The sequence below is a fragment of the Podarcis pityusensis genome (assembly GCF_964106645.2).
Source record: "Podarcis pityusensis genome assembly, chromosome: 2".
NCBI classification, from domain to species: domain Eukaryota; kingdom Metazoa; phylum Chordata; class Lepidosauria; order Squamata; family Lacertidae; genus Podarcis; species Podarcis pityusensis.
The window spans coordinates 40,175,326-40,191,246 of record NC_138029.1 but is presented as its reverse complement, the minus strand read 5'-3'; the positions used below and the strand labels follow the sequence as shown (position 1 = coordinate 40,191,246).

The following is a 15,921-nucleotide window of genomic DNA, read 5'->3' as shown; positions in this document are numbered from 1 at the left end:
GATATGAAGCAGACACCCTAAGAATGGCATAAAATGTAAATGAACTTTGGAGTATAGCCGCTTAATTTGGCAGCTGTTTGACAACTGCAAAATAGAAAATTGACCTCGGACAACTGTATAAATGAAACTATTAAGCCAAAGAATTTCCCATGGAATGATACAATATGCAGTACAGTAACTCTTCACATGGGAATAGATAAACGGCAGGCTGGAATTTTTATTGTCTTTGAAGATGCCAGTGTTAAACAGACTTAAATTTCACAAAGAGCAGCTATGTGTTATATTGTCACAATGTTTTAAGAAATGGAATTCAGAGGTACCAAATAATTGTAAAGAACCATTTGTACCTTGTAGGAATTTTTTGAGTAAATTCTGGTAAGATTAGAACTTGGTTAGGTGAATTCATACTGAGACAATTAAATCCTGTCATTTCTATAGTTCTGAAATCAGCCCTGGATACTCAAAGGAATCAAGGGATTGGTTTAGGTGTGCCTGAAGGACTCTCGAAAGAGTTGCCCCAAATTTAATTATACACTTCTTTTGTATGTTCTTTCAAGTTAGTAGCTGTCACTGGTCAACAACACAACACTTAAAGTGGCTTGCTTAGCATGGACTAACTTGGGATACAGTGACACTCACTTTTCCTGTGAAGGCTAACTACATTGAAACATAAAGACCAATAAGAAGCCAGACTTGGTTCACATAGAAAAATAATCCTAGCAGATGTGATTACTTCATTAATTGCTCTCCATTTTAAGGCTTATGTGGATTGCACCCCATTTTCCTCCAAAAAGGTCATTCCATGTTACTAGTGTACCTCCCCCCACCAATTCTGTGAGCAGAAAGTGTACATTTCCCCCCGTAAGCAGTCATGGGAAATTAAGATATGAAAGCTAGGAGCTAAATGACACCTTAAACCTAGGTTATGGGCACAACAACAGAATGTCTAGGCCCACTTTTTAATAACAAGAATACAAAGCTGAAAATGAACTGCAGCCAAAATATTATGTTCATTTTTCACATGGTCTAGTCCTTCCCCTGCCCACCCCCCTAATATTCTTAAGCAGGTCTCTGCTCCAGTCTTCAGAGAGTAGCTAGAAATGGGGAGGCAGAACAAGGTCCTCCTTTCACTCCACTCTGCAGTTTTAATCTGAAATCTTAGGCGCAGTAATGCACCCAGAGCTCAGAAACTGCTTGTGCTAATGAAATTCCCTGTCGCAAATTGCGCCAAGAACAATGGGAGTTTCGAACACTCCCCTTAAGACACATTTTGTGTGTGTAGAAAAGAACATGTGGGAAACGGCCACAAGCTTTTTCATCTCTCCTGCACAAACACCAGGTTATCCAGCAGAAGCAGTGATGACTCCAACTAAGTCTGCAATCCAAGGCACACTTATTTAGGAGCTTACTTGTAAGTAAACATGCAGAACACTGTACTCTTACTAATGAGGTTGAGAGTAAAGGCCAAGCCAAGTTTGTGTTCTTATATAAAATCAAGACAACTGAACGTGCTTCAGGAAACGTTTTACCCTTCAGACACATGCCACTAGAGCAGATGTGACTAGTCTTAACCATAAAGAAACTTGTAACTTGCTTATGATGAGAAAACCTTTAATGTCAAAGAGTAGACAGCCAGGATTAAGCTGGCTGTCCTCTACCAAGTACATTTAAACTGTCTAAGGCTTTTGAGAACTCTTGATGGAAACATCCAGAGAATCATGCTATTTTAACTGCCTAGTTAAAAAGGGCAGATGTTTAGTTGGTGTATAATGTTTTTATCCCAGTTTTTAATGCAGTCTGGTTGGGCAAAACCATTTCTCAAATATTTTTGTAAAAAGAAGCACTTCCAAATGGACTGTTTTGTCTCCTGTGCTATTTAATAAACAAAGGACTTACTTTCTGAAGCTGCTAATGTACCTTGTAAAAGGTCAGTCCAAAAAAGTTCCCACCTACTTTTTTAAAAAAATAAAATAAAATAAAGGATTACGTGAAATGAAGCCCCTTCACTTAACTGCAAAAGCCTCTGCATGAAATGGGTTGTCATGAGTCTACTGGTAACATTACATACAGCTTGGCTGTAATAAGAAACGAGATGATGTAGAGAAGATAAACAGAAGAGAGACGTTTTGCCTGTGGTACTTCAAAAATGTATAACACTTGTCTTGGCCCTACAGGCATTAATTACCATCTACTCTTTCCTTCTGATGATGCCCAAGCATCCAAGTTGCAGATATGTTGCTGCTTCTGTATTAGAAGTCTACATACACACAATAGTTTTGTGACAGAGCCACTGCTGTACCACTGATGGTCTTAATTCCTATCAAGAATTAATAGACTGAAAACCATCTTCCATAACTTCAGAGCAGAAGCATATCCAAAGGGCAACAGCAGCGATAACTGAACAGGAGTGTCATGCTATTCCCTCAGATGTTTCATTTATTAAGTGAGAAACCGGCTGTTTTACAGTAATATTTTTCTATATTACTGTAAATATTACTATATGTGTTTTTTCCTACAAGATATTATTGGTAGGTAGGGGGGCCATCTTATTAGTGTATATTTTACTTTTCCTGGAATTGTGAAATAGTCATTCCTGAAAATGGATGAAAAAATTTGCTTTTAATATCATTAAAACCATAAAAATAATAATTAATTCACATCTTGGTTTATCCTTGAGAAAATAGATGAAAGTTATTCCTGGGCTCCAAACATTATATTTAAGGCCCAAAATGCACAGAAATTCCAATTCTGAGGCTATTTAAAGTAACTTTTGGTAGATAAGCAGCTTTCCACTAATATTTTCATCACTTAATATTTTGTTGCCATGCAAGAGGCATTCTTAATCTGAAACAGTTCAGGCAGCTACCGTACAAGCTAGAGAACAAAACCTAATCATTCTTGTATTTTAAGAGATAAGTATATTTGGGGATGCAGCGCCACTGCAGATTACACAGGCAGATTAATTTTATTAACTACTAAGTTTTCTCTTTGTCTGATGCTATCTCTACATTCCATCACTGCAACCCTTTAATAAGTCTTTGTTCTTCCAGCCATCGGTGCTTCCGGGGGTAAATCTGGCACTGCATCTAAAGGGAGCACCACAACTAAAGTTTTCCTGAAGATCAATCATAAAGGTAAATTGCTTCCCCTCTCCCAACTTTCCATTTTTAAAAAAATAAAAAAAAGTTAAGTAAATTGACAACATGCTAGTTTCTCACAGACTTAACCACATCTGGTCAGAGTATAACTTAACCTTGGTCGTAAACCTAATTTAGAATATACTCCACCCCAAAACCACACAGATGAAGCGAGTGTGTGTGTGTGTGTGTGCATGTTATATTTTAAGACCGGCTTGCAACAAATATCTAGTTCACAAACTACCTTGTGCTGCTTTTCTCATCACTTTACAAGAAGCTTATGAGAGAGAAATAAACATGAGAGGCAGCAGCTTACAAATTGCAGCAACAGCAAAGTCAAAGAGTGTCAGTAATGATTGAAGTTGCTGGAGCTAAGATCTATGACCCACACTCATATACACTGCAAGACAACACTCTGTGGTGGCAGCTCATTTGTGGAACTCTCCCCCAAAGGAGATACCGTTGTCTTCCTCTCCAAAGACCTTTTGGCATCACCTGAAGATGCATCTTTCCCTACCAGGTATTTGGGTGTGGAGATTAGTGATCTCTATTTTTATGCCTGCTGTTGAACTGCTATATGGCTGTATATATATGCTGTTGGTTTTTCACCATGTTATTGTGTGTGGTGTGGGTTAGATTTTTGTTGGGGTTTGTATGCTGTCCTGGGACTCTATGGAATGAAAGACTGGCTAAATAAGCAATCTTGTATAAGTGAGTAGAAAGTACAATCAAAAGGTTCACTCATGTGAACCTGCTCTGCTCAAACACCTTAGAATAAAGTTTACCATCAAATCTGTTGCTGTCTAATTAGCATATTTCAATTATTATACCAAAACTGTTTTGTCTATGTATTGATCTTGGGTACTTGTGAATCCAGACCCTCATGAATAAAGTTAATTGAACAAACGGTACAGGAATCAGGATAACATACAAAATGTGGCCTAAGGGCTAGGAAGCATAGCCTGATATTGGGACTCCAGCTCCTTATTAAAAATGTGCTCCAGACTCTATGCTGGTTGGTGTGAGATTTTAACCAAGTCTGGAACTATGAATTTATGAGACAGCCATTATCCAAAGTGAAAGTTCTAGAAACAAACAGCCAATGAAACATCTACTGGCAGTATTATTAAATGAAAGAGTTCCCACCAGATTAGAAGGAGGTGAGAAGGTAAATCAGAAATCAATTACTAGCAAAATAAAAAATGATGTAGTCATGTAACATCTACATGAAACTGCTGAGTGGGATTATCCAGAATGTGTATGTAGCTTGGGGTTCTTTCTGGATCCTTTGCTGCCACTTGAGGCTCTGGTTTCCTCGGTGCTGCAGAGTGCCTTCCATCAGCTTCTGCTGGTGGCCCTTCTGTACCCCATCTGGACAGGGGTAGCCTAGCCTCTGTTGTCTATGCACTGCAAACATCTAGGTTAGATTAATGCAACGCATTATATGTAGGGCTGTCTCTGAAGACAGTACGGGGCCCAATTCAAAGTGCTGGTTTTGACCTGTAAAGCTTTAAATGACTCAGGACCGCAATACCTCAAGGACACCCTCTCCCCATATGAACTGACGCAGACCCTGTGATCATCATCAGAGGCCCTTCTTTGTGTGCCTCCTCGATGAGAGATCTTGGAAGGTGGCTCCCTGTTAATGGAATGCTCTCCCCAGGGAGGCTTGCCTGGTGCCTTCATTATATATATTTAGATGCCAGCGAAAACATTGCTCTTCAACCAGCCGTTTAGCTGATTAACATTCCATGGCTTTTAAAATATGCTTGTGGAAGGGGGATTATTGGTTTGTTTTTGTTTTATTATGTATTTTGTACATTTCTGTTATGTCCCATCTTCACGTGTCTCAGACAATCCTTAATTTAAAGGGGGGGAATCTTCTATTAATTATTGTAGAAAAGAAAAGGGCAAGTTGTTCCCATATTAGCTGCATAATGCAGACATTCTGACCTTCTTCTTCTGATTGATGTTTATCATGAGGGGAGAATTTTGCTTTACATTGTTTCTTACAAAACCAAAATTTTGTTAGAAGTTTTGTAATGCGAACACAAAATCACCTGTATACGCACATGCGCACGCACAATGGGCTTTCTAAGCTAATGCAGGAGGCTGCTCTCAGCTACAGTATTTTAAGAGGGACTCTACAGTGAGTTATCAGAGCCTGTTTTTTAAAATTATATAGGAATGCATCTCCTTTTGTGCATATAGACACTATCAAGCAATGTTAAAAAAGCAGTGTGGATATAAATAGCAGAAAAAAATGATGCAGTCCCACTTTACACCTCTGTTGCATACAGTGCTTTGTTATGAAGTAGGTAAGTTAGGCTTTGGTCACCCTGACTCATACCAGAAATGTTTGCCAGTACACACTCAAAACTCTCAGCAGCCATGCGATCTCCAAAGTATACTTGGGATTCACAGGATTACAATATGATCTTTGGGACCAAGAAGCAGCATGAATGTTACTCCACAATGACACGCTTCATATTTATAAATAAGCATGACTAAATGAAACAATTTGTGAAAAGGAAAATAACTTGTTACTTTCTCCAGTTTGTTTCTACAGCTATTTTTTCACCCTTGCCAGGACATTTAATTCAAAATATAATGCACACAACACAAATGCTTGCAAAGCTTTCCCTCCTCCCTTGGTTATGCTTATTATCTGAGACACTCTCCTAACAACGGCACCCACTAATTTATAACATTCTTCCCAAGATCCTTTATCAAGTTTCAGCCACAGGTCAAATAATTTATGCTTTAGAAAGATGATCTCTGCATTTAAAATTTATTGTACTTGTGGAGGTTGGGTCTCTAAGTGCTCATCATTTTCGCAGCTCATGAAATAATACCATCACTGGTCAAACCATTCGTCTTCAGTATTGAGGATTTCTTGATGCTCACCGATTTAGCGGAGTTACAATTATGAATCATCGGACTAGCCATAACTTATGATCCTCACAGTAACCACTAATGAAGGTTGCCAAGCAGTTAAAATATCAAAGCAGCATATATCAGAACATTTTTGAGCACAGAGATAGACTTCCAGTGTTGCACTTCTCCTATATTTATTATATACTGTAAATTACATCATTGGCTGCCTCCTACACTGACAGCCTTGCACTCCAGAGCTTAAACACCAGGTTTTAATATCCACCACTTGGCAATCTTTTGATCATCAGAGGAAGATGAAAGGAAGCGCTGCCTGCTGCAGGCCGTCTGCTCAGTCAAAACAAAAGGAAACTTCAGAGAAAGACAGACAGAGATGCATCAGGTGTTAATCTCAAGTGAACTATACAGAAGTCAAGCGCATTGGCTCTCCATTCTCTATTAATTTCAAAAAATTCCAGGCAGCTACAAGTTGTCTCACCATGCCATACACAGAAGAAAAAGGACTTCCTCCGTGTGTGTTTTTTGTGTGTGTGTGTGTGTGTGTGTGTGTGTGTGTGTGTGTCAGCACATTGCTCAGAATCTCACAGAAGAGTTTCTCTAAACTAAATGAATCCAGTATTCAGATGTTTGTGGTTGTTCAAACCTTGTCTTAAAGCTTTCCCCCCTCCTTCCAAAGGAAGCAAAGGCAGTGAAGAACATGCTCCTTCCACGTTCTGTTGAAGACAGAAGGCAGTGAGCTGACCTGCTCCCTCCTAATTAATACAATGTGGTTAGCTGTGTGGATTGTGCATTCCAACACTCCAGCCGGTATGGACTGATAAGGCTTGTGTCCAACAGGAAGCCCCATCAGTTTTCACTGGTTTCTTGCTTTGCTGGCACCCCTCCCGCAGGAAACCAAAACCACACCATGCGCCCACATAACTCAGATCTCTTTCTCTCTGGTCTGGCAGGTGGCCAGAGGCAAAACCAAGAACAAGCACCACTAACTGAATAGCCTCCCTTTGTCTTTCTAAGCTTCAACTAGGTGAAGTTCAGGAAGACTCAACATGTCAAAATATTAAAATCCTGGTATTCATTCCTAACCTGGTCATCTGCAGTTGAGAATAAACTGAACAGATAAACAGAACAGATCCATTTCACGATTAATGGACTCCAGTCCAATGACTTCAATGGGCCTGCTCCAAGTCTGCATTTTTATTTTGCCCAGTGTAAACATAGGAAAAATCTTACATAGCATTTTCACATGTATCCAGGCATAAGAATCACTGTCCTTCAACTGAAGCTAACCTAACAGACGGCAAAAAACAAAATTAAACTATAGAATGAAACAAATGTCAAGAGCTCAACACCACAGTAGCCAAGAACACCACCACCACACTTTCCTGTAGGAAAGAGATGCATGGAGCTTACCAGTTTGGCTAAGGAAGTGCTCCAGAGCAGGGAATTGGAACGAGCGCCACTTTGGCCCTGTATGGTGCCTCAGCAAACCATCTCCAGCTGTCCTGCCAAAGTTGGAACTAAGATGGCTGCACAACCTCCAGGATGAACCCTGCACACCTCTGCAGCATCACGATTAGAGTATAACTGGGGCTCATCATGCTCACTAGAGGGAAATGGCACAGTTGTCATAGTGATCAAAATGTGGAAGCCTACATCTAGGGTTACATCTAGATCAAAACCAACACTCTGTGATAAATGAAATGGAATCTGAGGTATTGTTTCAAAATTGGAAAATATCCATTTCTGCCTAATAAATATTTTTCTGTGTTTTGCACTAATTGTAGTTTCCAAATGGTCTGCAACAGGGCTTTTTTTTAATAGAAAATGAGGTTCCAGAGCTCTCCTTTTTTTTAGGGGGAGCACCCACCCAAAGTAGTTGAGCTTTCTTTAGGGGAAGCACCTGCTTGACCCAAAGCCGCAGGGAAAATTTTCAAACTTTTGCCACCAACCTACACCGCCATCACATCACTAAAATCGCCCTGCCACTCACCACCCCTGTTGCGCAGCCCTGAGCGCTGTGCAGGGGAGTGAGACCACCACACTACAGAGCTGCCGGAACACAACTAAGAGGTGCTAGAACTCAGTTCCAGTGGGTTCCAGCTGAAAACCCACTGGTCCTCAAAGGGAAGCCCAGGTACAATGCATTTTAGTGCTGCCAGTGCATAGAGAGCCATCTTCTGGCTTTTCTTTATTAATTTTAAGAAATGTTTATAAGAACAAAAATTAGCAAGCATTTTACATCAAATGCCAGAAGTACAGCTATTGCAGATGTGCAATACAATTATCTGAGGCAAACATTCCCCTTCCTGCCCCCCACAAATCAGAAGGGGTTAGTATATCATCACTTTTGATTTGTTCTCTTTCCCTGTGCATTGTTTTCTTTAATTTCCACTGTAAGTTTTAGAAGTTCTATACAAGATATGCAATTCCATCTGCTTCTTTCTCAAGGTACTATCACTCAAACCTAACCATAGCAGTTTATCTTTCAACTACTAAATTCAAACCATTTTAAACATCCTGCTTTCATCTTTACAATCTTCTTCCACTTTGAACCATTCCACAGTCTCAGAAGAATGCACTTGACTTCTAAGAGGAACATGCAATCTTTCAATATTTCAATGTTGTACGTTTTGTTGTAAACAACACTACACGTTTTATCTGCATGGCAGTGCCATAAATCAATCTCTGAACTCCAAAAAAAGATATTCTTTCTACATAAAGATCTGACACTACAAAAGCTTGATTTTCAGTTTTCATAAGGAGATCAGAAAACAGGTTTACAACCCTAAAATGGGTATTGAACTAAAGTAAAAGCAGGTTAGGTAAAGCGACTGAGACTGAGGAAAACATAATTTGCCTCCAGGATCACATCACAGGTGGGATTTCCATCCCCCCCCCCTACTTGTTTAATAAAACAGAAATGGGCAATTAATCATTGGGATTTCTTTCCTATTCTACCCCACCCCCCGGACTTGAGGGTGGTGCATTATATTACACATATACAAATCTTGTAGCTCAACAAGCCTTTTGTTCAAGACTTTGGTGGAGCTCAGCTTGTTAGAGTGTGGTGCCGATAATGCCAAGGTTGCAGGTTCGATCCCTGTATGGGACAACTGCATATTCCCGCATGGCAGGGGGCTGGACTAGATGATGCTCAGTGTCTCTTCCAACTCTACAATTCTACGATTCTATGACTTTGTATTTGTCACTTGTTCAGTGATGTTGCCTCCACCTGCCTTGTTGCAAAAAGGACCTACTGCATCTATACTGCATCACCATAGTTGCAAATTCCGATATTATGTCATGTGTAGTTTGGCTCTTTTGTGATGCCAACATCACACGAAAGTAATTTGTCACTCAGCCTCAGTAACAACCAGTAACCTACTCCACAGGTATATTTTGAGGGAAAGCACAAAAACTATAAAGGCTCACATATACTAAGTAGAATAGAAGCATTGCCACCCAACCCCACCCCACTCACCATTCCCCCCTCTACTTCTTTCCCCCTTTCCTTCCTAATGTAACACTAATGTCTCACAACAAATGAAACTGATCTGTAGAAAACGCAACTGGAAAAAAGAGACATTGCATACGCTTTTGTAAACTAAGAAATATGCTTTTTAAAAAAACTATACAGTGGTACCTCAGGTTAAGAACTTAATTCGTTCTGGAGGTCTGTTCTTAACCTGAAACTGTTCTTAACCTGAAGCACCACTTTAGCTAATGGGGCCTCCTGCTGCCGCCGCGCCGCTGCTGCGCGATTTCTGTTCTCACCCTGAAGCAAAGTTCTTAACCCGAGGTACTATTTCTGGGTTAGTGGAGTCTGTAACCTGAAGCGTCTGTAACCTGAAGTGTCTGTAACCTGAGGTACCACTTTACAGTGGAACCTTGTGTTACGTACTGTCCTCCTTGCAAACGCTTCGGGTTATGAGCTACGCTAAACTGGAAGCAGATGCTCCTGGTTGCGAACTTTGCCCCGAGATGCGAGCGGAAGTTGCATGCTGGCAGTGCAACAGCTGCGGGAGGAGCCATTAGTGAAAGCGTGCCTTGGGTTATGAACGGTTTCGGCTTAAGAAAAGACCTCCAGAACGAATTAAGTTCATAATCGGAGGTACCACTATAAAGGCTCTGTGAACTCTGCCCTATACACATGATTAGTAGTATTACTACTACTAAAAGCCAGTTCTATTTCTCTGTAACATCTGAATCAGGAGAGGCCATGCAAGCCCTGGACCAGTGCCTGGATTCAGTGGTTGAATGACAGCCAATAAACCAACCTCTAAAGATGGACTTGCTGTGGGTAGGTAGTTCCCGAGTCCAGAAAATTAGTCCACTCCTTGCTTTGGATGGGGTCATGCTCTCACTGAAAGAGCAGGCTCATAATCTGGGAGCACTTCTGGATCTATATCTGTCACTAGAGGCCTTGGTGGCTAGGAGTGCATTTTACCAGGTTGGGTTGGTAAGACAGCTCCAGCCATTTGTGTATCGGGATAGCCTGACCACTGTTGGCTATGCGCTCATAACTCCAGATGGGATTACTGCAATGTGCTTATGTGGGGCTGCCCTTGGAGCTGCAACTAGTGCAAAAGGTGGCAGCTTGATCACTCAGTAGGGTGGAATATCACAATCAGATTACACCACTGCTGAAAGAATTGCACTGGCTGCGAATTAGCTACCAGGCTAGGTTCAAGGTGCTGTACTGGACTAAAAAGCCTTATGCAGCATGAGAACAGGGTACCAAAAAGATAATCTCATCCCCTACATACCCAGCTGACCACTATATTCTGCATGAGGGCATCCAGCTGATACAAACCTACCCAAAGGTCCATTCCACACGATCTCAGAATTGCACCTTTAGCATGGCAGCACCTACCCTTTGAAATTCCCTCCCATTATATGGCAGAAGCACCTTATTCATATAACAATAAACCATAGTTTCAAGAATGTACACCTGAATTTTCCTCAGTTCCCCCCAACCCAGCACTGTGTCTATTTTGTTTATTTTTACTACTGCTGCCGAAATATGTGAAGTCTTTGGGAGCCAGAAAAACTGCTTGCACCCCGACTGCCGCTTTTATACCATCAAAAGTAGCACCACTTTGACAAGGCTTTAATGCTGTCTTAACTCGTGTTCCCAAATAAACATGTTATGCTTGATGTTCATATTTTGATCTATCATCACACAGGAATTGCAAAAATGAGTAACTTTGTATATTCATAGCACTGAGCTGTGAAGACAAGATAATGATGAAGGACCAACCTGGTTGATGGAATTAGCAGCACAGGACGATAGGCCTGTTCCAAGGGAGGCAAGCAGGAAACACGTTAGGTCAAACGGTACAGGTGCCATTGCAAATCCAGCTGAGGCAGTACTTACAACCAGGGCTGTAATGCAAACACACACTTTAGTACCAACATGTTAATAAAATATATCACTTACAGTTTTGCAGCTGGAACCACTGCATATCAATTACAATATTATAAAGACAACTTCATCACAGACAACTTGGGTTTTTCCAGCTCTGAGTCATCCTTACTCTTTTTGATAATACTGCCATGAAAACAGTGTCCTCCCCCTTGCCTCATGATTAAAACAGGGGAAATAGAAAAAGCTGCTCCTGCTCTCAAAAATATGAGGGTGTGTTCCCATGCTGGCACACAGTAGTATGCTCTCTGCATGTGGCCTTTAGCAACTTGCCTAGGGTGAGTATCAATTTCCACCAAGCAACTAGGCATATTCCCATAACCAGGAAGCTAAAGTCACATGTGCAACCACTATCACACTACTCAGCTCTCTCTTCCACCCTTCTAGCCTTATGACAGTTAAAAAACAGCATAATGAAAAAATTAAGGCTGAAATTAAATAAAGGAAAGATGGAGGCGGAGAGGTAAGTCAATGGTGGTGCCAGAAAAAAATCACAAACGACATATTTTGCTGCCTTCCTATTTGAGTTTTGTCAGAAACACTGGGTTTCCATTAGTAAAGGTAAATGCCTTCCTTTAAATTCTGACAAGAAGTTTTAATTAAATTTATCAGAGCGAATACTCAAAATCTATTTATTTTAACAAAACACCAGTTCATTTATAGAAGGAGGGAGGGGGAGCTGTCTGTATGGCATTATCATTACAATGACCCTCAAAGAAGTTCTAACATACTGTAGCCAGTGTTCTAATTAAAGTCTCCATTGATTTCTCCAGATTAATTTCAGGCAGTCATTTCATTGCGACTTATCAGGATCTCATTAAAAGCAGCTGCACTACATTCTCATTTATCCAACTGGAATAGATATTTCTGTAAGCTTGCCCAGTATCCCACACTCATAAAACAAAGTTTATGCTGTCAAGTGCATCATCAGGGCCTTGGCTAAAGCAAGACCTAGAGACCTTCATCTATGCCTTTCTAACTTTTAGAGCTGCCTACTATAAAGTAGAGTGGGTGGGGAGGTAAAACTCTGGGTGATTTGAAATAGATCAGCAAAGATTTCAAACTTCTAACATTGCTTGATGGTAACAAAATGACTCTTCCCAGCAAACCCTACATTTTACTGCTCAAATAAAAATTGGAGTTGGGGCAGAAGTTAATTTTGTATGAAGAACTGTGATCTCAGTTCAGTTATTGCATTCAAAACAAAATCATTGGTTCAGAATTCTTTAATTCTTTCTCAGTCCTCCCTTAAGTGCATTAGCTTCTTTGCTGATCCCAGGTAGAGGTCCTGGTTTTGACCCATGACATCTTAAAACAGCTTGGGAACTCGGTACCTAATGGAATGCATCCTTCCATATGTACCTATCCATACCCTAAGGATAGGGTGGGGCAGCTAGAGACATGGCTGGATTGCCTGTGCAATCAGGTTCCCCTTGAGGAAGCTGATCCCTGCAGCAAGAAGGACTGAAGTCACCCACCCATCAGCTAATGGGTGGCAACTTCAGGAGTGCTTGGGGAACTTGGTCACACAGCCAATACCTGCAAAAAGCAGCTACATCTAGATGTAAAAGTGGTTACACCTTTCCCATAGACTCCAAACTTTAAAGGAAAAGAGTCTGCAGATTGCACATTGACAGCTAAAGTTAAACGTGAAATTTTTTTAAACAAACATACTCACATTCCACTAGTTTGTCATATACTGTACGCTAAAAAAAAAAATCCATATATGCCCATCTCAAGGTTGCTTATGACTTTCCAATAGTGGCAATAAAATAAAAACCCAAACTCTTAGAACATTGAAAATATAGAAAATTAAATTTTAATCCCAGCCTTTTTCATTTGAGCTTTTAAAATGAAATCCCTACGCTAAACTTCTATGCTAAAACTAAGCTGGAGAAAAAGGTGTGTTTCTTATTTAATTTGTGGGGGAGGAATTTGATCATATTACTGCAGGTTTTAATATTTCCCCAAGGAAAGCTACCATTCTCCTAAAGCGCTTGGCATGAATGTTTTTCTCCTTACATTCTCACACTTTGTTCACTGAAACACTAAATATAAGAGTAACGCTAGTGGTAGGAGACTCACCAATTTGTTTACTTAGTAAGCCTAGATTTGTTTGGAGTAGTTATATATGTTTCATTAGAGGTTACAGCATGAACATTAAAAAGAGGCTAAGTACTTAAAGCATTCTTGCATTTAACAGTAATTTGAAACAAATGTTCGTAACACTTCTTGCAGAAACTAAGCAGGAGCCCTAAAAATAAAGCAGATTGTGATACTATGTTATATCAGGGAACTTTTGGAGGAAGAGAAGCTGAAGTGCGAACTCTTTTATTTTGCTTCCTCTGTGCATCAAGAAAAACAATTCTTTATGAAACTACAATATAGTACCTATCAAGAATCTGTAAAATCTATGGAATACCTTTGGTGGAATGTGCACCACTGCAAAGTCTAGGAGTACTATATTGTATTCTTGGTAGGAGAACAACAACTAAAATTAGAGCCGCCTAGAAAACCAAACGTTTTGTAACCAGTATTAGGGAACGAAATAAGATAATGAGTTTTTTATTAAAACGTCTAAGAGATTTAAATGTTTAAGAACTAATTCCTGCTCTCAGTAACTCAATTAAATAAAGAAGCATTCTATCAATGAAGCAAAATATAAGACAATGCTTATTCTCTATTCAGACTTTACAGTACTTGGTATAAATAACCCAAATTCCTAAAAAGTGAACACACAATATTCCCAAGCTTCAAAACAATTACTTCTTTTGAATGTTCACTTGTCCTTAGGCACCAGGGGAAAACCTTCCTCTTCAACCAGGCCATTGGGTATTAAAACAATATATGGCCTTTTAATGGTGTTGGGGGGGGGAGTGTATTTATTTCTGTTTTTGTTATGTTTTGCATTTTGTTTTTGTGTGTTGTAAACTGCCCTGTGATCTTTGGATGAAGGGCGGTATTTAATTTAAATAAATCAATGAATTAAAATTGTAATAGCCTACTTGACCCATGTGAGGCACATTATTAGCATCTACGATCATCATCCACTATGTGTAGCAAGTACATTTAGTTCTAAAATTCAACCCACACAACCACTGCAAATATGGGTTCTCATTTATGCTTATTTTGGGTTGTGCCATGCTTCCCTGCCTGATTTGAGGTGATTACTTCCCTTCAGCCTCTTACATACTCTTTAGCAAAGGCCCTCCCAACCTTCCAAAGAGGTTTTGCAAGGTGAAACAAGTAAGAGAAAGATTGGTTGTGTGAGCTGCCATCTACTTGTGTGACCACTGGATACAGTGCTTTGATTTTGTATTAACAGATAGATTGCTTACACAATTACTTGGCCTGAGACAGTCTCAGCTTAAGGTACTGAAACTTTAGGTTTGTTTAAATCAAGGTTAAACTGCACAAAGAAAGATATGACAAGCTGGCAGCACAAGGAATGGATACAGACTAAGTTCCCTTGGGCCTGCACAGCCGAAAATTACACCAACATCATGTATAGTACCATGCTGTAGTACCCTGGTTATACCTATCCATAAGAGGTGCAAGGGCAAAGAAATGGGCACCATCAAAGGTCAGGCAGGGAAGTTTTAATTTCTTTTTGCTCTTAATTTCTTTTTAACATTTTATAATTTTATTGTTTGGTTTTTTGTTTTTATATTGTAAACCACTGTGATATAGCTTGGTGATGCAGTGGTTTATAACTAAATAACAGGATTTAGAGTCACATGCTCACCCAAATCTTATTCACTCAGAAACAAAACATAATGAACCAGCAAGAAAGGTGTTTTAAATTAATGCACTCTTAAAGAGCTCAGCAGAGAGCCAAAAAGAAGTCCCCCTTTCTCCCACGCCATTTTCGGAGCCACGCTGGAATATAACTGCCCATTACTGCACAACAGCAGCAGTATATAAATCCACTCATGCTAGAAAGCACATAGCATAGAACTCTCTCTCTCTCTCTCTTCCCACATCACTTTGTTTAAGGGAACACTGGAGAAAGGGGACTTAGCCGTCTGTTGCTTGCACAAAGATGGAAGGGCATATTAAACTTGGGTTTTCTACTTTCTTCTCTAAACCCTTGAACACACTCTGCTTGACAATTCCAGGTACAAGCACACAAATAGAAATCTCTGCTCCACTCCAACTCAGGATGTAAAAAAGGCAGCTCAAACAGGTAATAAAGGAAGAACTCCTCATATCAGAGTACAACTGCTGTACAGTACATGTCTCCATCATCCTCAATTGAGTCACCCTCAATTGAATTCACCTTTCAAAGCCTGGCTACATGGCACATCCCAAACAGGCATATTTTAGAGTAATGCCATTGAACTTTGCAGCCCTTACTTTTACAACAAGAATAGGAGAAGCATGCACATATAACCTATATGTGGCGTGTGTGTGTATATATATATAGAGAGAGAGAGAGAGAGGCAATAACATATGTATATTGCA

At 40.0% G+C, this 15,921-nt stretch overlaps 1 protein-coding gene across 1 annotated transcript in view; it reads right to left on the bottom strand.

Moving 5' to 3' along the window:
* The window catches only part of COX10 (cytochrome c oxidase assembly factor heme A:farnesyltransferase COX10), a 93,790-nt gene that overhangs the window by 73,863 nt on the left and 4,006 nt on the right, over positions 1-15,921 (bottom strand). Inside the window, exon 4 of the mRNA XM_080994046.1 lies at positions 11,293-11,417. Within this exon, the coding sequence (XP_080850172.1) occupies positions 11,293-11,417 (125 nt within the window). The remainder of the gene's footprint in view (positions 1-11,292; positions 11,418-15,921) is intronic.